This window comes from Musa acuminata, chromosome BXJ3-5, assembly GCF_036884655.1.
Source record: "Musa acuminata AAA Group cultivar baxijiao chromosome BXJ3-5, Cavendish_Baxijiao_AAA, whole genome shotgun sequence".
NCBI classification, from domain to species: Eukaryota; Viridiplantae; Streptophyta; class Magnoliopsida; order Zingiberales; family Musaceae; genus Musa; species Musa acuminata.
The window spans coordinates 36,814,802-36,836,951 of record NC_088353.1 but is presented as its reverse complement, the minus strand read 5'-3'; the positions used below and the strand labels follow the sequence as shown (position 1 = coordinate 36,836,951).

The window sequence follows — 22,150 nt, the reverse complement described above, 5'->3', positions numbered from 1 at the left end:
CAGAGAGAGAGAGAGAGAGAAATGAAATTGAGCTACTGTATTAAACAACACATAGAAGTATGTTTAGCTTAATGATAACTTCTAAGAGAGATATCACAATGTAACCAATACAAAACATAAGCCATATTTCCTTACATCTGTATAACATGTCCACAAGGATTCTTTCTAGTGTCAGCTGCACAAAGATTTCAAGGCAAAATAGTACTTGAGATGAGCAGAGTCTCTGCTCCACAGTAGCATATTCTTGATATGATCAACCCAGATAACATAGACAAAGAACTCTAAATGAACAAATTAATGACATATCTACTGCTGCAATCATTTTCAGGTGATTGCATTTTTCTTTGTTTTCCATGATATGCTCCACAACTAACATAACATTTCAACAAGAATCTTGAGAACAGTTAAAAGTAGCAGTCTCAGAAGGCATAAACCGACCAAATGCAATCACTAAAATTCATATCATATTAACAAGGTTATTACAAAATTCAACCTAAGCAATGTAGTTAGATATAATAGAATGGGAAGAAAATTGATGCAAATTTAAGGACAATATCTATTCAGTTCATCAGTTTACTGATAAGCCAAAAGATTGTTATTCAAATCAAATTCAGGTATCATAAAACTATACATCGACAGGCATATAATCCACCAAGGAGTCGCAACATATATGAGTGTCAATGTGGATCCATGGTTCTGTGGCTTGGAGGTCACAAGATACATTCCTAAGATGTCATGTGTCCAAGGCATTTCCTATAGTAATATTTCCAATCAGCAAATTTAATTCTTTGGCACCAAGCGAGGAAAGAAATATCATATTTTTCTCTTGAAATGTTGCAATGAGTCATGCATCTCTCAAGCACAGAATCTAAGACAACTAAGTACCATGTTTACTCTTAAAAATGGTATTTGTGATAGTTTCGAACAACATACAACTCATTGCAACATTTCAGGGAAGAGTGTGCTAATTTTCCTATTTTCAAATGCTGTCGAAGAATCTAAAATACAAGTGAGGATAATGTTAGACAGAGAATTTTTCAGTGTCAACCACTTCGACGTCAATATGCTAACAGCTCAGTTCAAGTGACGGTATTCAGCTATGCCGAATGAACGAGCACAGTATAACATCTAGACAAAAGCAACCACATAATAGAATGTCACCGCTCGGATCTAACTCAATATATATTGGCCATAAATTTTACAAGGGCCAAAGAGAGAAAAGTCTGTCAGAAAGTAAATCAAGAAGAAAGGAGAATTAAAAAAGTGAAAGTTATTCCCATGTTATTTGAAGCCGAGACATTTCTGTGATTCTAATGTGAAACCACATGAAAGAATGTGTAGCAAATTGTGAAGAAAATAGATAAAAATTAACTAACTTGGACATTCATGAGAAGCCTTGTAACTTTACTTAGTGTCTCTCGAGCAGATATGGTGTCCGGATGATGCTCGCCGCATATGGAAGTCCTAATAAATATAGCCTCTCGAATGAGGTCATCTCCTTTGTCATACTGTCCTCCCTTGAGCATTAGTTTTGCCCTTGTTTGTAAAACAGTTGCCCTCAAGAGTGATAATTCCTGCCAGAGATATGTGTTCTGAGAATCAGATTGAACTTGTCTGACGCAGCAGAATGATTTATCAAGCCACTTCTCAGCTCGTGAAACGAGGGAGTCCGCAGCAACTTCTAGAACATCAGTTGAATGCTGGAGAAGATCCAATGCTGCATTGCACTGGGATAGGTTGACAAACATGTTTATTGCAAGTGGCAGAACCACACGTTTCATGAAAAATAGCAACTCGGACGGTCTTAGTCTCACAACAATGGGATCAGTTGCAAATCCGAAAAGTAAGAAGCAAGCTGCCCAGAGATGCTCAGGGTATAGAGAAATGGAATTTCTAAGGTAAACTGCTTGTACCATAGCATGAGCAAACCGATTGCCCCCTCTTTTGCGAGCATATAATTTGATGAGTTCATGGAAATGGATACAGTCAGGTTTTGTGCTGCTTCTCCCAATCCCAAATCTGATCAACATGGAAGTTGCCTCAGCTTCAGATCTCTTGATACGAGAAGCAGTTAAGCTGCCGGATAATGCATGCCAGCACTTCTTCCAAAGGGGGGAACTACGACGCTTCTCTGGAACCTTGTGTGCAGCCAAAGCTAAGAGTGGTATTGGAATTGCAGAAGGAGCAAACCAACCGCTTACCTGAACCATTCTGGTGGCCAAACTCCTTGGTCCGTCAGCATGATCAAATATGGAAAGACAGACATCTAAAAGTTGAACAAGAACTGCATTTCTTCGAAATGTAAGAGCCTCTCTTTCAGTCCATGCCATATCTCTCACAGGCATTCTATTAATAGTATCAAGAAGTCTACTTGGAGTAATAGGAAGCTCAGAAAGAATGGCACCAACAATGGTAAGACTTAGTGTAAGCCTGCCGAGCTTCTCCTCAATGACCCTGAGAGCATCAACTTCCACCATGGGATAATCCTTTACGCCTCCCTTCATCAAAGACAGTGCCTCCGCACCAGATAAATAAGACAGATTCATGGGATCCAAGCTCATCACCCGAGGAAGGCATGTAGTTATTATTAAGTGTGTTTCTCCACCAAAGCGTGGCAGCAGATCCATGATATCTTTTTGGTCCCACCAGTCTTTCTCATTCTCCAAATTATCTATAATAATTAAGAACGGGATATCTCGAATTAATTCTTTCCTAACACTCGCAATGGCTTCCTCTTCCTGCTCCTCAAAGCACTTTGTTCTTCCTTTCTCAAGAGAATGATTCTCGATGCTAAGGTCAACTTCCAAAAAGGTTCGCAGAGCCAAATAGTTTTGCCGAAAATATCTGGCTTCTCCTCCCACCCATAAAACCATCTTATATCTCTGAAAGAATCTGTAAGCATATTCCAAAATTAACTCTGTCTTGCCAATTCCAGACTCTCCAGAGACACAAGCAATACCCTTGCCGTATAGTATCTTCATGGATCTTTTTCTCCTGGTGTGCCTGCTTCCATTCTTTGGCCTTAGAGGGCGGTATCGTTTTAGTGGACTTCCCAACCTTTGCATCTCTATTTCATTCTCAGATTCCTTCCATAGAACTGGCTCTTTTCCTTTGCTGCTGCTCTCTGATTGTTGATCTTTTGCATCTTCTTCTTCACGATACTTGTCAGGGCGCCCGATAACCAGAGATTTTCTCCTGTGCCTCGTCTTGAGTTCAAAATATTCTCTTTCTCCATCTCCACTAACATCACCAAACAGAATAAGTTCCAACTCGGAGAGTTCCTTTTTCCGCCCAACAAAATCTTCATTTCGAGGGAACGGGAATTCCTCCTTTTCCACCCTTTCCCTCCATCTATTAATTCTATCAACCACGCTTCTCCTCCCCAATCTTGTAGCTAGAAAAACAACTGCCTGCAGTACACAATCTCTCCAGTTGCCATCACATGCCTCCAACCGCCAGTCCAACAGCCTTGAGAGTCCATCAATGGCCTCTCTCCATTCTCTCTCCAAGCCACCATAAAGCATCCATAACTCACCACCATATTTCTCCCATAATTCTCCCCTCTTCTCGATTACATCTCTGGCAAGACAATCACCAGCGCCCAAATCAAAGTAGATTGGTATCAGATTTTTCTTGTTCAGGAAACATCTAAGCTCCTCTATGCTATAAGGGTTCCCAAATGACTTCTTTGTGAGTATCACCACACCGTAGGCAGAAGCATTCATTATTCTTTCAACTGCATCATGGCTGCGAGCATTCCTACATCGAGCCCTGTCAGATGCAAAGCAACTGATCCCCTGAATTTCCAGCTCCGCACGAAGCCAGTTGGCAAATCTCAGCAAAGATGGCTTCCTTCCATGAAAGCCTATGTACACATCGTAGCTCCGAAGTTTACTAGTTGAAGAAACTGAAGCTGTAGGCCGGGAACACAAAAGCTTCCCCTGTTTTTTGCCCAATCTCTTCTGCTTCTCCCCTCGACCCAAGAAATTATTTCCTGTCCCCTGGCTATTATTAGATGAACTGCCATTGCAAACACCATTAAAGGAGGAAACCAGAGTAAGGTTGTTATATACGGCTCCTGGAGTTCCAAAATTACTGGAAGAACAGAAACTGGGAGCAGGAGAAATATTGGAAGCAACAAAATGGATATTAGATATTGACTGCAACCGTCCAGTTAGGGAGACAAGATGATCCACGGTAATACCGACACCGTTTGGGCATGCGGCACTGTCATGCTTTAGAGGTTCAGAGGTATGTGTTGATGGTGACCGTGGGGAGAAGAAAGGGGACTGATTAGCAGAGACGAACGCTGAAGAAGAAGATGAAGGGTTCCGAAGGGTTGTGGCAGATAACGCCCCGACATTGGAGCTTTCTTGTTGAAGCTCCATATATCCATCTTCATAAGATATCCACCACTTTCAGTGTTTGATATTTGATTTAACTAGACTTTGCTGTCCCTCAGAAACATGGAAATGTATTAACTCCAAATAAAGTGGTGTTCTGAAATAAGAAAGGATCAAGTATTAGTATGGCACAAATAAGAAATCTAATTAACACAACAATATCTTGAGATTAAAAGGACAAAAACTCAAAGCTGACAGCCAAATCAAGAAATCAGTGCACCAACTTTGAATTTCTTCTTTTCTTTCTAGGCAAATGAGTCATAGCTGTAAGAAGCTTGAGTTCATGGTGATGACAGTCATCACCATGATCATCACCTAAGTCCATGGCGATGACAGTCATCACGTCAAGTTTCAAGAAAACCGACCAAGTTTCGTGGGCAATCTTAACTATGCTGACCTAACAAAATAATTCTGAAGATTTCAAACTGAAATTACTATAACAATACAGATTTTCTCATCCGGTAGATTACAAATCTGAAATTTTCTCCTTTTTAATGGGAAAGAAATATAGTCAAAGAGGATAAACAGATATGTGCTGGTGGTAATCTGACCATCTCAAGATGAAGACAAGAACCAAGTCCTAAGCTTGAGAAACCAATCAAAAGCAGAAGAAAGAAACTTATTGGCATAGATCTCGAAAAGGAAAGCAACTCGTGAGCTTAAACTTCCTAACATGGAGCAGAATCCTCTGAAGTTTTCGGAGCAAGGACTTCAGGAAACAACCCTCCATTTCCTTATACATTCACGATGAAGAAAATGGCGAAGATCTCGTCAGATTAAATGCATTCTGAGGGCAAAATCTGAAAACAAGAATGGGAAGGAAACTGAGGCGAGATCCCTGCACAAGAGCTCAAATTCACAACATGGGAGAAGGGCTTCCAAGAACCTAAAGCCGCATGTGTCTTCGATCCAACAAGTTCACTATGCAAAGATGCAGCGACCCTGCCAGATCTGTGCTGGCTTCCCTCCTTTCATGAACTCTATGTAAAGATCCAGACTTTAAGATTGCATAGGATAAAAAAGGCATGTTCTTAATACCCTAATGCACGCGAGATCCAAAAGGATCCCACCAAATGTCAACAAAACAAATGAGTCGCTTCGTCAAGAACCAACAAGGGACAGCGAAACATCGCAGGAACAGCGAAAAAACCAAATCTTTTTCGTGATTCTTGCTCGCAAGATCGTTCCTTTTTTGTGGCCAAGGAAAAAGAACGAGATCCCTGAGGGCTATGGAACAGACGCATAAGAGGAAGGTGATCAGGCGGCCATTGAGGGCGTGACAGGGACCTGAGAGCCACCAATCTCTGGCAAAAAACAGAGCACGAAGAGATTTTGATGGGTGGAGATCAAGAAAGCTTACATCTTTCCTGCTCTCTTCCCCTCCCCGACGCGCACTCGCATGGATGCCTGCCTCCACTTCCCCTCCTCACTCTCGCCAAATAGACTAATCTGAGAAAACAGCGGAGCTCCACCGTGAACAGCGATAAGATATATCGGAGGGGAAAAAGCTGGTGCCTTTGTTTATTGACAGGCGGCGCGTGACAACAAGCAGCAGTTTTGTACTGTTTCTGTTTCGTGTTTCCTGTTCTTGAAAACAAGAACCGGTTTGATGATAATAAAGGAGAAGCAAACATCAAATTCTGAAGCATAAATCTCAATTTTATTGTTTCCAAGCTCAAAATCCAATAATCACCTCAAAGCTTTACGCTGTGGTGCAGCTCAAATCTCAAGATCGATGGAAGTGTTTCCGAAAACAAAACCCAACATGTTTCCTGGCCTTGATCTCAGACTTTATCCAGGGAAGAGTTATAACAGAAAGCAAGACCGTATGGGAGCACCAGAGTTACTGTTTCCTTTTCCCTTTCTTTGGTCTCCGAGGCCTTGAAAGAGCTGCAATTATGTTAAAGGAGGTCTCTGTCGACAATGCTTTGATCTTGTCACTTGTTGCCATTGTCCTGCCATCCTTCCTTCTTTAGGCCCCTTTTTGCTGGTAGAGGAGGCTGTAGAGCCCTCCCCTCTCTCAAGAACAGCATGAGGGTGTGCATCTGACACTGAGGTAGGGGAAGATGGAAGTACCCTCCCTTCCTCCTCTTCTAGTGTTTGGTGCAACTGAAAGAGTCACCAGCCTCTGTAATGTACTTCTGTAGGAATCATCACCACCATTATTATTATTCTTTGTTAGTGATAGCCGATGAAAACATTGGTGCTTTGTTTTGTTTTGGTGCATCTCTCTCCATCTGTCCAGTCCTCCCTTGTAGATTTTGCTACCATGTATGAAAGGTTTTCAGGGGGCGTTTATGGAGTTACACTTTGCCTGACTGCAATATCTCTGTCACACGGTGTCAGCTGATGGCCAACACAGTAATGTTGGTAACGAGTTCAGAGAAGATGGTGCTTCCATCAGCTTCTGTGGCCGACACATGACATGCACCCAAACAAAACCATCTTTCTATCTGACAGTGTTGGATGGTAATAGCAGGTAAAACCCAAGCAAAACCAGCAGCTGCTTGACTTCATTAGTTCCTCATGCAACTAAGTAATCAGGATGTGGTCATGGCCTCATCCTCTACATCTGCTACTCCTCCATGGCCAGCGCCGGAAGCTTTCATCTGGTCCACCAATGTGGGAGGAGAGATCTGCTCACCACATCTGATGGTGGAGGTATATGTCCTCCGAAGTACAAGTAACATGTGGTGTGCTCGAGACCATGGTGGAGTCTGGGGATGAGGGATGGAAGAATGTGGAGGGTGTCATTATCAACGCAGACAACGCTCCGCAGGGTATTAAGGAGGGACGCATGTACGACTCTTCTTCTTCCATGGGACAGCCCAAACCTTGGAAGAGATGGTCTGCTACTTGGCCAGAATCCTCCATTGTTTGCTACATTCGATTGAGTTAGATGCAAACAACAACACAAGTAGTACATGGAATTCCGGCTTAGGTTGACAAGATATGGTTGGTGCTTGAGGAAACCAAAGACATCTTGTCACTTCAAGACAACATTCCCAATGTGCCAACATGAGAAAACATATATTTCTCTTATTATTATTATTATTATTATTATTATTATTATTATTATTATTATTATAGATTCATTAGGTAATACAACCTAATCAAGAGTTGAACAGGTCCATCAATTAGGTCACCTCATTACTTCTAACTGGAAATAATGGGACTCATTACTAAAAAGGATAATAGAATCTAAAAAGGAATTTAAGCATATCTTAGTATATATGGCCAATGATCTATAGTGAATCTATGGTGGATAGCATGTTGGGTTACCGTTTCAGCCTTTGGTTGTGATAAGAACAATTGTGTCAGCTGGCAAAGAAACCCTAAACAATCCCACCATTTCTTTTTGGATCATTCAGAGAATTAGGGTTAGGGGTAGGCATGCAGCTAATTAAGATTATTATTTCGAAGAGCATTATTGCTGTCATCACAATTAAACTAAGCCCCATTGCCATGAGACCTGTGGACCTTTTGGCTTTCCCTTTCGGGTTGCGAATCAAAGCCATCGAGTTGAATCCCATGTGAGGCTGCAAGATGAGTCTCTGCTCTCTCATGGTGGGGTTTCGTGCATGTGGACTCACAGAGGAGGTCGAGTTGCAGGTGTTATCCACTGCTTCACATGCTCTTTGAGGTGCTGAGCAAGAAGAACCAATAGATTAAAGTGTCATCAATCAGTCTGTGTCTTCTCTTTGTCAATCCACTTGTTGCAGTGAAAGCATCGGCGTTGATGATGAGATTACACAGATAATAACTATTATCTCTGTTGTGTGCTGCCGAGTAGCCGGATATAAAGGAAAATAAGCTTTTGTATATGAATAAATTTTAACAGATTATAACATCAACGAAATTAAATGAAAATCACAATCAGATAAAATATCAAGATATACATAGAAAACCCTTTCAATATGAAGAGTAAAATCCAAAATAAACTGTCAGCCCAACAGTAGTAGCAGCATTTTATTGGAGACTTTGGTTTATGCAACAACACTATACACGCATTCCACGATTTATGGTATTTGCACAAACCTAAGTATTGGAATGTTAATTAAGTCAATAAATTTTTATAATTGATAAGGGATAATTTGATCGGTCGGTCATTGTCTCTTACCAGTGTTTCCCTCCGTAGGAGTCCTCTTTCTAGCGCTAATCTGATAAGGAACCTTGATTCCCTTTGCGCGAAATTATTCACTTTGCGTGATGATCGATTTTATCCTTTCGAATGAACTCTAAAAGACATATTTGAAGATAAGATATGATGGATTTATGAGTCTACTCATCGAACTAATATAACACTAAATTATCTTATCAGTAATATAATTTAATTAAAGAACATATGATCTTTCAGAGGCAAATATAATCTTTAAAACTAATTATATTTGGATGGAGACGGTTTACTTTGTCGGAGACGACAAAGATCACGCAGTAGGACGCGACCTGATGTGCCGACAGGCGGCCCATTCCCTTGTGGAGTCCCAGCGCCATGGGCGCATCGGTTTGATGAAGCCGAAAGCGGCATCGGATCGCGGCAGCTCAGTCGCCCATCACGTCGCACGCTGGCCCTGATGGAGAAGGCACACATGCCTCGCACCGTCATGCGCGAAAGGGACTCCTCATCTGCTCGACATAATGCGCGACGGTGCGGATGGACCACATGACGTTCCTCTATCGATCTTGTAAGCCATTTTATTGTCGCTTGTACATACTCTGGCATTTATGCTCTTCCCTGATACGGCGACTTGCACTCCACCTGCTTGATGAAATGCTTGCCGACAATTAAATGGTTTCTGACGCAGCCCAGGATGAAGAGAGGAGCGCAACACAAGTCCAAGGATGATGTGATGTTCCAGCTGTTCAGCTGGTGAGATGTCAGGTGGGTGCTCGACGAATTGCCTCAAAGAGGTAAGTGATCCGAATTCGAATCTCTCATCATATCTCAATTTTAAATCGATTCGGATGTTAATTTTCACGATCAAAATCTTCACCCATCATACTATGATATTTCTACACTCTTATTTCTGTAATTTTATATAATAAAGAGTATCATATAAATTATATGATACGGTGTTGCCTCTTTCTGAAGCTGCGGCGGAACTGTCTCCCGACCCGAACCGCCGACCCGACCTCCCGATCCGAGCCACCGATCCGAACCACGGTGCTAGGCCGCCGGGAGACCCCGAGGAGCTGCACCCGAGATCCCCGACATCTGGACCCCAGAACCAAGCCGCGTCGGCCCCGAGGCCACGGTTAAAAAAGTTACTTACCGTAACAATTATGATGATCAAAATTTCTTATATCATAAATATTTTATAAAAGATAAATTAATATGACTGATATGTGTTTTAACTATAATACAATGAAAACACTGCTAATATGCAACTAATTTAAGCGGAGGAAAAGTAGAGTAATGTGGACCATGACATGACATATCTAAAAAATCTATTATGATATTAGATAATTGATTCATTTATCTACGTTAGTGATAAGAGACCCATCCAATTGGGATCATACAATACAAAGAAAAGATATAAGAATCATTCTCCACTTCTATCTGCTGCCTACTCCTTATAAACAAGACAGGTGAGCAAAGTAGACGCATGTTAAAGATGCGTAATGTTTACAATGTAAGTAAACTACTATTTTCCACGTCTTTGGAGGATATTTTAGCTGATGCGTACGTTATATGTTTGAATTGGTGGTACCAAATTATTTGGTCGTGTTCCGATCCATTAGCCACCATATCGTGTTCTTCCCACCACGCTGCATGCGACTAGCATGCACGTTACGTGACGGCTGCGATGCGGCTGCCACCCATGTCATTGACACAGTCCTTTGTACCACCTCGGTTGATTGCCTTCACCGAATCCCGTCCTATCTTTTCTTGTCTTTGCATGCTTCTTGACCCGTGTAATTGCCATGCCGAGTACCTATCTATGCTTAAGATGCTGCGATATGTCGATTCCGCTTTGAATCTTTCAAGTTTATGTACTAAATTGTGGTTAACGTCTCCTCGATTTATGACTTAGTCCAACCCACCAAACAGTATCCCACTTTGCGAGATACTGATTCCCTGTTCCCTGCCCGTGATTCAACAGGAGATCCGCTCGCTTAACGTGGCTGGTGTTGAACGCGCGTAGCCCCACTTGTGTCATCCGATAAGATAAATAGATGAATAGATTGAGACGGAGATAGCGCAGCAGCAGCCGCAGTAGCAGCAGGCAGAGAGAGAGAGAGAGAGAGAGATGGCGAGGAACATGATGGAGCTCGTGAGAAGGGGAAGGAGCGGGTTGCCTCTTCTCCGAATGGCCTCGCTCTTCTCTACTTAACGAGCGGTGGATCCTGCGGCGGCTTCTCTGAATCAACAAGGAAGCCACGCAAGTGAGCCCCTTTTCGCTCTTTGCTTCACCACTCCGTCGGACTATAACCTTTTGCCTTGCATTTACCTCTTTCTTTCCATCTATCCTCGAGCAATCTTCAAACTTTGACAAATGTACAAAAATAAAGGAAGAAAAAGAGGCCAAAAATTATCTTTTATGGTGACAATAGTTTGGTTTGGTGAAAATGCACAGAAAGAAAGGGAGAGAAAGAGCAAAAGTTGAATTTTTTTTTTCCCTGGTGACAAGAGTTTGATCTGGTGAACGCAGCGAAGCTTATTGGGAGGACGCCGATGGTGTACCTGAACGAAGTGACTGAAGGTTGTCATGCACAGATCGCAGCAAAGCTGGGCTTTTTGGCAACCTTCCTTCAGCGTGAAGGACAGGTGTGACATGTTGCCCTGTCTCTCAGCTTATTGGGAGGAGGCCGATGGTGTACCTGAACAAAGTGACTGAAGGTTGTCATGCACAGATCGCAGCAAAGCTGGGCTTTTTGGCAACCTTCCTTCAGCGTGAAGGACAGGTGTGACATGTTGCCCTGTCTCTCAGCTTATTGGGAGGAGGCCGATGGTGTACCTGAACAAAGTGACTGAAGGCTGTCATGCACAGATCGCAGCAAAGCTGGACTTTTTGCAACCTTCCTTCAGCGTGAAGGACAGGTGTGACATGTTGCCCTGTCACTTGTCTTCATGTAGTCCGCGAGAAGTGGGCTTGTCCAACGTCTGATTGATAGGCGATTGCTCATCGCCTGCTTCTCTTTCTCTTCTCTTCAGGCCGGCTGTGGCCATGATAGAAGATGCTGAGAAGAATGAGGTGATGACTCCTGGCAAGGTTGTCACTCTTTGTTTTATGTCCTATCCTTTCTGACCCACTTTACCTGTTGCAGCTCAGGTTGAATTTACACAATCCAATAATCAAATATCTAATATGTTAAACACAAATAAAAATCGATGAAATTTAAATGAATTGACCATATGCGTGCAGAAAAAAATAAGATTTAAGTTAAAAAAAAATCATGATGTTTCATTATTTCTGAAGGAACTAATAATAATAAAAGTAATATTAAATGTTATCTACGAAATAAGCTGGGTCTGAAAATTTTCTCAAACTCAAGAAAAAAATATTCATAATAAAATATAACTTTTATGGTAATAGTGGACATTTTATGGTAATAACTATCCTACATGCAAAGCTTTCTTTTTTTCAAAAGAGATAGTATATTTACTTATGTATGTTTTGAATTAAATATTACTAAAGTTTTTTCTAATACTTACTAGATATATTATGGTGTTTAACTCATGTTACTAATAAATAGTAGAGATTTCTTTTAACCTAAAAATTAAAAAAAAAATATTGTGATAGAGAATCATCCCAAAACAAAAGTGATAACATTTACATACAACGAATTCACTTGATGGATCTTGAAGATGCTTCTTATGTTTCTACAATTTTTAAAACTTTAGTTTTCATTTCTAAATTGGATGAATTAGGATGTACTCTTTCTTTTGGTTTTGGAAAACTCAATATATATAGAATTTTATTTGATGGTTTATATAAAATTAATTTAAATCATGAATATATAAATTTTTTGACTATTCATATAATTAGATATTGGAATAAAATGTAGTTCCAAAGATTCCTTCATGTGTCATATATCTTCAAAGAAATAATTAAAAGATTAATAATAGTTAAAATTTTAAAATATCTAGACTTCACTAATTTTATTGTGTATTTAGATTATATTAAAGTAAAGCAAACTAAACACACCAAAAAAAATCTATAAGAAGCTAGGAACTTCTTAAGATTTTACATACTGATATTTATGGATCGTTTCATATTTCATGTTTTAGTGGAGAAAGATATTTTATCATCTTTATTGATGACTTTTCAATAAATAAATATGCATATTTGATACGTAAATGTCTCTAGCAATTAACATTCTTGAAGTGTACATATGAGAAACAAATAAAAAAGTCAAAATCATAAGGTTAGATAGGGATGGTAGATTAGACTAGTATTATGGCCTATTTGCTAAATTCTTACAAAAATAAGATATTTTTGTTTAATATTTATTATCATGAGTGCAGAAAGATGTTGATGAAATACTCAATCTTATCCTTTTAGATATGGTTAAAAGAATGATACAATTTTCTTCTATGTATATCTAACATTATCCTAAGTTAGTTTTATTAACTCCATCCGAATTATGGATAAGTAGGAAACTTAATTAAGACATTTACATAGTTGAGATTTTTCAGTTGAGATAATGATATTTTAACCTGAAGTTGGATCAAAGAATTATTTTTGGATATTTCATTGGTTATCTAGAAAAATCTAAGAGATTATCTTAAGTTAGTTAATCAACTTCATTCGAATTATAGATGAGTAGAAAATTTAATTTAATACATTTATATAGTTGGGATTTTTTTAGAAGAGATAAGAGTTTTAACCCACATGAAAAGTTAGATCAAAGAATTATTTTTAGAGATTTTATTGGTTATTTAGAAAAAATATAAAAAATACATATTTTATTACTTAAACTGTAGTACAGAATAATTGAGTTTCATAATGTAATATTTCTAAAAACTACTAAAACTAGTGGGAGTGAAAATTTTAAAATATTTAATATTAAGAAGATATATATTGATACTCTTTTATCATTTTCTATTCAAAAAGTTGTTCCTTAAATTACTAAACAAATTGAGAAAAATGAACAATGTAATAACATTAATAAAATTTTATATAATAAAAATATTATTATCGATAAACTTATATAACAACCACAATTGACATCTTTGATAATATTTAAAGAGAAAATATATTTATTATTTTTAATTATTATATGGTGTATATATATAAAAATCAAATTATGATATAAGAATCAAAAATCCTCTTAACATTTTCACAAGATATAAATAATAATAATTTTGAAATATAATATGATGCTATGAAGGAAGATATGAAATTAATAGACTAGAATAATTTTTGAGAGCTCATCGAATTATCTAATAATTATAAAAGAATAAATTTTAAATGAGTATTTAAGACTAAACTCGATTCAAGAGCAATATCAAATGATATAAAGTTAAACTTATGATCAAAATTTTTACTCATAATAAAGAGATTAATTATAGGGAAACTTTTTTCTTAAATTTAAAAATAAAACTTATTAAAAATCATGAAGGCCTTAGTAGCTTATTATTATGATCTTAAGTTGCATCAAATAGATATGAAAATAATACTTTTGAATGATAATTTAGATAAAGAGATCTATATGAAACAACTTATAGGTTCATATAAAAGATAAAAGAATATTTGGTTTATAAACTTAAGAAATTTATTTATGATTTTAAATAAATTTTCAAACATTGATATATATTTTTTTATAATACCATTATTGTTTTTAGATTTAGTAATAACATTATTGATCAATGCATATATCTAAATGTTAATGAGAGTAAGTTTATTATTTTGATTATGTATGTGAATGATATTCTACTTACCAATAGTGATATTAGTTTACTATATAAAACTATGAACTTCTCACTAAGAATTTTTAGATAGTTAATATAAATGAGACAACTTATGTTATTAGTATAGAGATCATATTGATCTCATGATTACTCCGACTACTATCTCAAAAAGAATATATTGATCAAATTTTGAAGATATTCAATATGCATCTTTACTTAAAAAACGATACACCTATGACAAAGAATGAAAAATTTAAACAAAGTCAATGTTTTAAAAATGATTTAGAATTGAAATAGATGAAAAATATTTCATATATATGCTTAATTGAAAGTTTATTATATACTCAAACCTATATCAGATTATATATTAGTTTTATAGTTGGAATATATTAATTTTGTAGTTGGAATATTAAATAGATACTATAGTAATGTAGGAATAAAGCATTAAAAAGCTAAAAAACTGATAAGATATTTAATTTTGTAGTTGGAATATTAAATAGATACTATAGTAACGTAGGAATAAAGCATTAAAAATCTAAAAAAATGATAAGATATTTAATTTTGTAGTTGGAATATTAAATAGATACTATAGTAATATAGGAATAAAGCATTAAAAAGTTAAAAAAATGATAAGATATTTAGATGCTGACTTTGGAAGTTATATTGATAATAGGAAGTCCACTTTATGATATATATTTTTGTCAGTTGGTAAACTAATTTATTAAAAGAGTACTAAGTAATCTATTATTATATCATCAATAAAGACTGAATTTGTAACGTATTTTGAGGCTACTAATCAAACTTTATAGTTGTAAAATTTTACTTTAGGATCTAGTATAGTTAACTCAATTGTCAAGTTACTAAAGATATTTTATGATAATATTATAATTTTTTTTTTTTTTCTGAGAATAGTAAATAGTTATGTCATTCTAAGCACATTAAGATAAGGTATTTAGTTATTATAGAAAGAGTCCAAAAGTGTTAGTTGAGAACTTCAGCACTACTTTAATGATTATTGATCTATTGACTAACACCTTACAACCTAAAGTATATGAAAAATATGTTATTAGTATAAGTTTTGTAAGTAACCTATAAAATATATAATGATGCATGTCTAAGTGATTATTGTTATGATTATTGAACTATTAACTAAGGCATTACAATCTAAAGTATATAAAAAACATATTCTTAGAATAGATCTGGTGAGCAATCCATAAAATGTAGGTGATGTATGTCTTAGTGATTTTTGTAATTAATGTTATTATTTGTGTAAATAAAAGTTACTGTTTCTATTACTCTGTTTTGTTATTATTATTTACATATTATATTTGTACGTGATAATAGGATTATCCTAACAAAATAAATTATATAGATTTTTATTAACTACTTTTAAGAAGAATTATTAATGTTATAGTACATAGAAGAAAATATGATACAAATGACATATAACCGCTATGACTCGTATTGATAATTTAGCCTAATATAATATTATAATATTTATTAGATTTATTTACATGTTTTTTAGATCATGCATGTATATAATTATCTTTTGAAACTTATAATCTAATCAAGTAAAATTATTTTAAAAATAAAATTTTATTTTATTATTATGATTTTGAATGTTTATTTTATATCTCTTTCGATTTATAAGCTAAATAGAAAAATGTTAACCATATGTGGCTAATAACCTAATCAATAAGACGGATTATGTGTAGATTCTAATCAAATATTTGATTGATAATATTTATATAAAATTAAATCTTGAATATTGATCTTGATAGAAGAGAATAAAGGTATGCACATATCCTTCCCAAATCTATGATAATTTATATTTCAATTCTTGGTATAATTTTTTTTTGCATTATAGTTATTTTCCAACAATTATTGAAAACTATACACAAAATCTTTGAAGTCTAGCGAAAAACAGAATTTGAAGCTAAACATTATTAACCAGCAATTTAAATGTGAAAGAGGAAAGATACTTAGAGTTGGGAAAAGTCAGAAATATGATTTGTTGATTGCCTTCAATCGATACATGAAAGAAGAAATATTAGAAATTATTATCCATTTGCCAAACAAAAATAGAGATGAGTTAAATATTAACATCGGATGGGTTAGAGATTAATAATCTTAAAATGAAAGAGTCTATTGATATATCTTGGGTTTGATAAAAAATTTAAAATTTAATTTTTTTTATAAGAAAAGTACATAAGGATATTCCATCATTATTTGTCGATACTAAGTTTAAGTTTGATCTGAAGTCAATTTTGTATGTCAACAAAAAAATGACTGATGCTTCGAATAACCTTTCACATTCAAATATAATACTTAACAAAACCATCATTACTACTAAATAATGAAGTAAATCAATCAAAGACATTGTGATAGTCTTAATTTTATCTAAGAACCTAATTGTAAATAGAAAAATTATCAATGATAGTTATTTAGTGAGTATGGTTATAATATGAACCCAATCAAAATTAGGGTTACATATCGAAATATATATTTTAGAAACTAGCTTTTTTTGGGTTATGATTTGCTCATGTGATCTTTTTTTTTTTTTTAATTTGAGAAGTACCTATTTTTTGCGTATAGACATAAGAAGGATTTAAGTTTTGAACGCTATATATATATATATATATATATATATATATATATATATACAGAGAGAGAGAGAGAGAGAGAGAGAGAGAGAGAGAGAGAGAGAGGAAGTCACGGTAATCTTTTTTGGCCGTGGATGAAGTAAAAGATAATATAAGGAGCAATTAATCAAACAAGTTCATTGATATGTTTATTTTGGGCTCACAATTCAAGTAAAGAATCCATGCACTGCCGACCACTGCTGGTATCTCAGTGGCCTTTCACCTAACCTCTCCCACCGGATATGCCTCAAACTTCGCCATGTAAGTCGATGTGAAGAAGTGTGAGCGATGGGAAAGACGAAACAAGGAACGAACGAGGCGTAGATGGGCATTGGATTTTGATTGAGGAGGTGGTAGCCGAAGTCAAACTATGGGTGAGACTTTGACAGAAGGCAACAAGGTAATGAACTGTTATGTATGATCACTTTCATGCCACTCACTTGTCATGAACTACCTATGCTATCTCTGATTCGAAATGCTAAGTTGATAAGAGATAAAACAAATCATGTTAATTTAGATGTCTGATACATCGGTGATGATGCACTTATCATCAACGTCGAGTGTTACTCGAACGTGAAGAATCTCTTGGACCATCGGATGTCATCGAATATTATCATCAACATCGATGCAATATTCTAACTCTCCACATTTCATTTACCCATATCAACAAACAAATAAATCCAACTCTTCTTCCGTATCTGACGTGAAACCAAGTTTGGAGGGAGTAGAAGTCGCTCGATAGCAACTATGGGAGAATCCCACTAATAAAGCTTCAAGACGAGAGGAGGAGGACGTGCCAGAGAAGCAAACATGCATTTGCTGAGGTGTCTTCAATTAAAGTCCTCAGTTCACACTGACTTCTTGTGGGGGCCCCGAAAACTACGTGCATTACGGCCTCGGATTTGGACGCTTAGCCATGCAGAGAAGGTCTATAAATACCCTTCGCTACCTCCCTCCATTCACCACTATCTCATCTCTCGGTTCACTACTCGTGCAAGTGTAGCTACCATGGCTGGTAGAACAGCGCGTGTGGAGCTCTGCGCTCTTGCCTTCTGTGCTCTCCTCAGCCGTGATAGGGAAAATACTGGTAGGGCGATGCGCCGTGACGACAGCCTCTTGGAAGAGCAATAACGCTGACTAGACCCGCCCTGACGACTCCCGCTGTTGGACGACGACCTCTGACTCCGCACGGTGGACCGCGACAAGACAGGACCATAGCCTACCCCCCGCCCATACCCTGCTACGAACTGACCCACCGCGTGACCCCAGCAGCCGCGTCAGACGCCATCAGAGGTACCCCCTCACTCCAGCAGGCGGTCAAGTCAGGTAACACTAACCACCTCTATAAATACCCCTAAGCCCCAGGAGGGAGGGGGGACTCACTCAGATACAACACTCAGAGGCTCTTCTTCTGCCTCATCCACAATCCCCTCCACATCCTTCTCTAACTTGATCGTCGGAGGGGTCGGGCCGAGCTCCCGGCCCGACCTGTGTGCAGGTGCGAGACGGTGCTGCCTCTTCCCGAAGCTGCGGCGGAGCCGCCCCCCCCCGACCCGACCAGGCGACCCGAGCTGCCAAACCAAACTCCCGACCCGAACCATCGAACTCGGCCGCCGGGAGACTCGAAGGGCTCCCCCACTCATAGACCACCGCCTTCCGGACCCGAACCAAGCCGCGACAGCCCCAAGGCCACGGCTGAGCAGTTACTTACCGTAACATTTTGGCGCTAGAAGGAGGGCCCGGAATGTCGACTGGTCAACAAACCCGCCTCGGCGGCCCCTCAGTCGCGAGGACGCACCCGATCGGGTCCCCGAAAGATCGTCCCCCGCGGGAGGAGCCCCGAGGGGGAGGTCTCGCTGCGACTTCGGAGCAATACTGGCGCCTGTTCAATGACCCGGGCTTGTCGCCGCCCGACACCACTATCGTCCCCCCATCGATTTCCCCCGAGGCCTTCCACGACCTTGCCCACCAGGTGAGGACACTGGCGGGCGTGGTGCAAGCCATTGTTCCGCTCATCCCCCAGCCGGCGCCCCCGCAAACGAACCTGCATCAACGGGAGCCCGCCCCTCGGGAGCCTGCACCTCCCCCCGGGCCTCCGTCGCCCCGAAACCAAGCGACCCGCCTCGGCGACCGGGACACCGCGGGCACGTCGAGCCGCCCCGAGCCCGAGTGGCCACCCGCAAACTCAACCCACACCTTGCAGGCGCAGCTGCATCTTTTTAATCAACGTTTGAACGAGGTACAACAAGAAGTTCGCAGGTCGAAAGGAGAACCCGGGACGGACGGATACCAAGGATCCCCGTTCGCGCCCGAAATACAAGATCAGGCCATCCCGCCGCACTTTCGGCTTCCATCCCTAGACACCTACAACGGCGACGCCGATCCCGCGGAGCACGTAGCCGCGTTTCGCGCCCAAATGGCGTTGTACGGAACTTCTGACGCCCTGATGTGCAGGGCGTTCCCGACGACTTTGAGGGGACCGGCCCGCGCATGGTACGGTAGCCTCAAGGCAGGAACCATTTTTTCCTTCGACCAGCTCGCCCGGGACTTTGAGCTCAACTTCCTTGCCTACGCCCGTCCGAAGCCGTCCGCGGCGCTACTCCTCGGACTCAACCAAGGGGAAGATGAGTCCCTTTCCCACTTCTTGGACCGTTTCACGACGCAGATCCGAGGGCTCTCGGACGCTCATCCTTCCCTATTGATGCAGGCATTCATGATAGGCTTACGGCCCTCCAGGTTCTTCTGGTCCCTGGTAGAGAGACCCCCCACAACTGTGCCAGAGATGCTTCAACGGGCGAGCCAATTCGTCGCGGCAGAGACGTGGATGGCCGGGAGACCCAGGGAACACAGGGGGACCAAATCAGAGCCGCCTCGACAGCAACAGCCACCAACATTCCGGCGCAGGTCGGACAGATCTGACCCAACGGCTCCGAGGCCCCCCCTACCAGCCTTGAATGCATCTCAAACAGACATATTCCTTCATATAAGGGGAAAAGGTTTGCTCAAAGAACCCTACCCGATGAGCGACCCCCGGGCGCTGGAAGATCAATCCAAATACTGCCGCTTCCACCGGCAACGCGGGCACGACACTGAACAATGCCGGGAGTTGAAAAGACAGATCGAGGAACTCATACGCAGGGGGCACCTCGGTCAGTATCTCCACCCGGACAAAGAATCCTCTCCCCGCCCGGAAGGACCCGTCGAGCGACGTATCGACGTGATATCAGGCGGCCCCGCATCCGGTGGAGACTCCATGGCCCGCAAGAAGGCGTATGCCCGAGCCACCTCAGCTGAGCCTCCCAGACACGCGCCCGGACCCAGTGTCACCTTCCCGGCCAGGGCGTATGAACAGGCCGAACACGATGATGCACTCGTGATATCGGCTAGGATCGCCAACGCGCGGGTACAAAGGATCATGGTCGACACCGGAAGCTCGGCCGATATACTATACTACGACGCCTACGTGAAGCTCGGCCTACCCAGAGATGGCATGAAGCCGGTGTCCTCGGCGCTCACCGGCTTCACCGGTGACTCAGTCTCGCCGCTGGGGGCGGTTACTTTGCCCCTGACCCTGGGAGTCCCGCCAAAGTCAAAGACAACAATGACCACCTTCCTGGTCATCGACCTCCCCGCCGCTTACAACGCCATCCTCGGTCGGCCGACACTCAACAAAATTAGAGCTGTCGTCTCGACCTACTATCAGACTGTGAAGTTCCCGACCTCGGCAGGAACTGGCGAAACTGCGGGAAGCCCTCGAGAATCCCGGCGCTGTTACTTGACCGCCGTCTCGCTACCTAAGAGGCCCAGAGTCGAACCACCATTGGCGGACCCCCGAGAGAGGCAGAGGTCGACCCCCCATGTCGAGCCGCAGGGAACCACGGTCACTGTGTCGCTGCAAGGACGCCCGGAACGGGCGGTTAGGGTCGGGTCAGAGCTGCCCAAACACGAACGAGAACGACTCGTCGGCCTCCTGCAAGAAAATACTGATGTCTTCGCTTGGTCACCCTCTGACATGACAGGCCTCGACCCAGAGGTCGCCCTACATCGCCTCAGCATCTCCTCCGACGCACGTCCGGTACAACAAAAGCTGAGGCGGCAAGCCCCTGAACGACAGACGGCCATACGGGAAGAAGTAACTCGCCTCTTGAAGGCAGGCTTCATAAAAGAAGCCGGATACCCGCAATGGCTATCCAATGTAGTTCTTGTCAAGAAGGCAAATGGAAGCTGGAGGATGTGCGTTGACTACACAAGCCTTAATAAGGCATGCCCAAAGGACTGCTATCCTCTACCAAGGGTCGACCAGCTGGTTGACGCCACGGCAGGCTACGCCCGCCTGTCATTTATGGACGCCTTCTCGGGCTATAATCAGATCGGGATGGCACCTGAAGATCAAGAACACACGGCCTTCATTACCGACCAGGGGGTCTACTTCTATAAGGTCATGCCCTTTGGACTGAAAAATGCCGGCGCGACATACCAAAGGGCAGCGAACAAGATATTCGCCCGCCAGATCGGTCGAAACATGGAGGTGTACGTCGACGACATGATCGTAAAAAGCCAAGAAGCCGGGACTCATTTGGCTGATTTAGCCGAAGCCTTCGCTACACTCCGCCAGGTTGGCATGCGGCTCAACCCCGCGAAATGCGCCTTCGGCGTCACGTCAGGAAAATTCCTCGGATTCATCGTGCATGAAAGAGGGATCGATGCCGACCCAGAGAAGCTCCGGGCAATCATCAACATACAATCGCCCCGGACTACTAAGGACCTGCAGCGCCTCAACGGGAAACTCGTCGCCATGTCCCGATTCCTCGCCCGCTCGGGGGATCGCTGTTTCCCCTTCTTCAAGGCACTGCAGAACCCGAAAGGCTTCCAATGGACGACGGAATGTGAGGAAGCCCTCCAGCAAGTGAAAAAACACCTGGCCAACCTCCCTCGGCTCACCTCAGTCTCTCCTGGCGAGAAACTGAGCATCTACCTGGCTGCCTCCCTGCACGCAGTGAGCTCCGTCCTGGTCAAAGAAAGCTCAAGTGGCCAACTCCCGGTCTACTACATGAGCCACGTCCTCAACGGCCCGGAGGAGCGATACCCCCCGATCGAGAAGCTGGCGCTCGCCCTTGTGCTATCCGCCCGGAAATTACGCCCCTATTTCCAAGCCCACCCCGTGGAGGTAGTTACGGACCAACCACTTCGGCTGGTCCTGTCACGCCCCTAAAATATCCATGATATTAAAAAATTAATTTTCATCACAA

General features: G+C 41.0%; 2 protein-coding genes and 2 long non-coding RNA genes across 7 annotated transcripts; 3 read left to right on the top strand and 1 right to left on the bottom strand.

Moving 5' to 3' along the window:
• Positions 1-1,166: 1,166 nt before the first annotated feature.
• On the bottom strand, positions 1,167-6,427 carry LOC135638713 (uncharacterized). 4 transcript variants are annotated; one of them, XM_065152018.1, is made up of 3 exons: positions 6,097-6,427; positions 5,764-5,985; positions 1,167-4,500 (listed from the first exon to the last, which is right to left on the bottom strand). In XM_065152018.1, the coding sequence occupies exon 3, from the start codon at positions 4,386-4,388 to the stop codon at positions 1,368-1,370; it is 3,021 nt and encodes a 1,006-aa protein (XP_065008090.1). In that variant the 5' UTR covers positions 4,389-4,500; positions 5,764-5,985; positions 6,097-6,427; the 3' UTR covers positions 1,167-1,367. The 4 variants fall into 4 exon arrangements, with proteins under 4 accessions (XP_065008090.1, XP_065008091.1, XP_065008092.1 ...); XM_065152019.1 differs by lacking the exons at positions 5,764-5,985; positions 6,097-6,427 and adding exons at positions 5,077-5,203; positions 5,290-5,435; XM_065152020.1 differs by lacking the exons at positions 5,764-5,985; positions 6,097-6,427 and adding an exon at positions 5,442-5,674.
• Positions 6,428-8,846: 2,419 nt separating this feature from the next.
• LOC135638358 (uncharacterized) lies at positions 8,847-9,736 on the top strand. Its single transcript, XR_010496597.1, has 3 exons — positions 8,847-9,088; positions 9,209-9,314; positions 9,496-9,736. It is a non-coding gene; the product is annotated as an uncharacterized LOC135638358 (long non-coding RNA).
• Positions 9,737-10,620: 884 nt separating this feature from the next.
• LOC135637795 (uncharacterized) lies at positions 10,621-11,657 on the top strand. The gene is made up of 2 exons (XR_010496380.1): positions 10,621-10,790; positions 11,057-11,657. It is a non-coding gene; the product is annotated as an uncharacterized LOC135637795 (long non-coding RNA).
• Positions 11,658-18,645: 6,988 nt separating this feature from the next.
• On the top strand, positions 18,646-22,113 carry LOC135638402 (uncharacterized). Its single transcript, XM_065151517.1, has one exon. It carries the CDS (start codon positions 18,646-18,648, stop codon positions 22,111-22,113), a length of 3,468 nt encoding a protein of 1,155 aa, XP_065007589.1.
• The last annotated feature ends 37 nt before the right edge of the window (positions 22,114-22,150 follow it).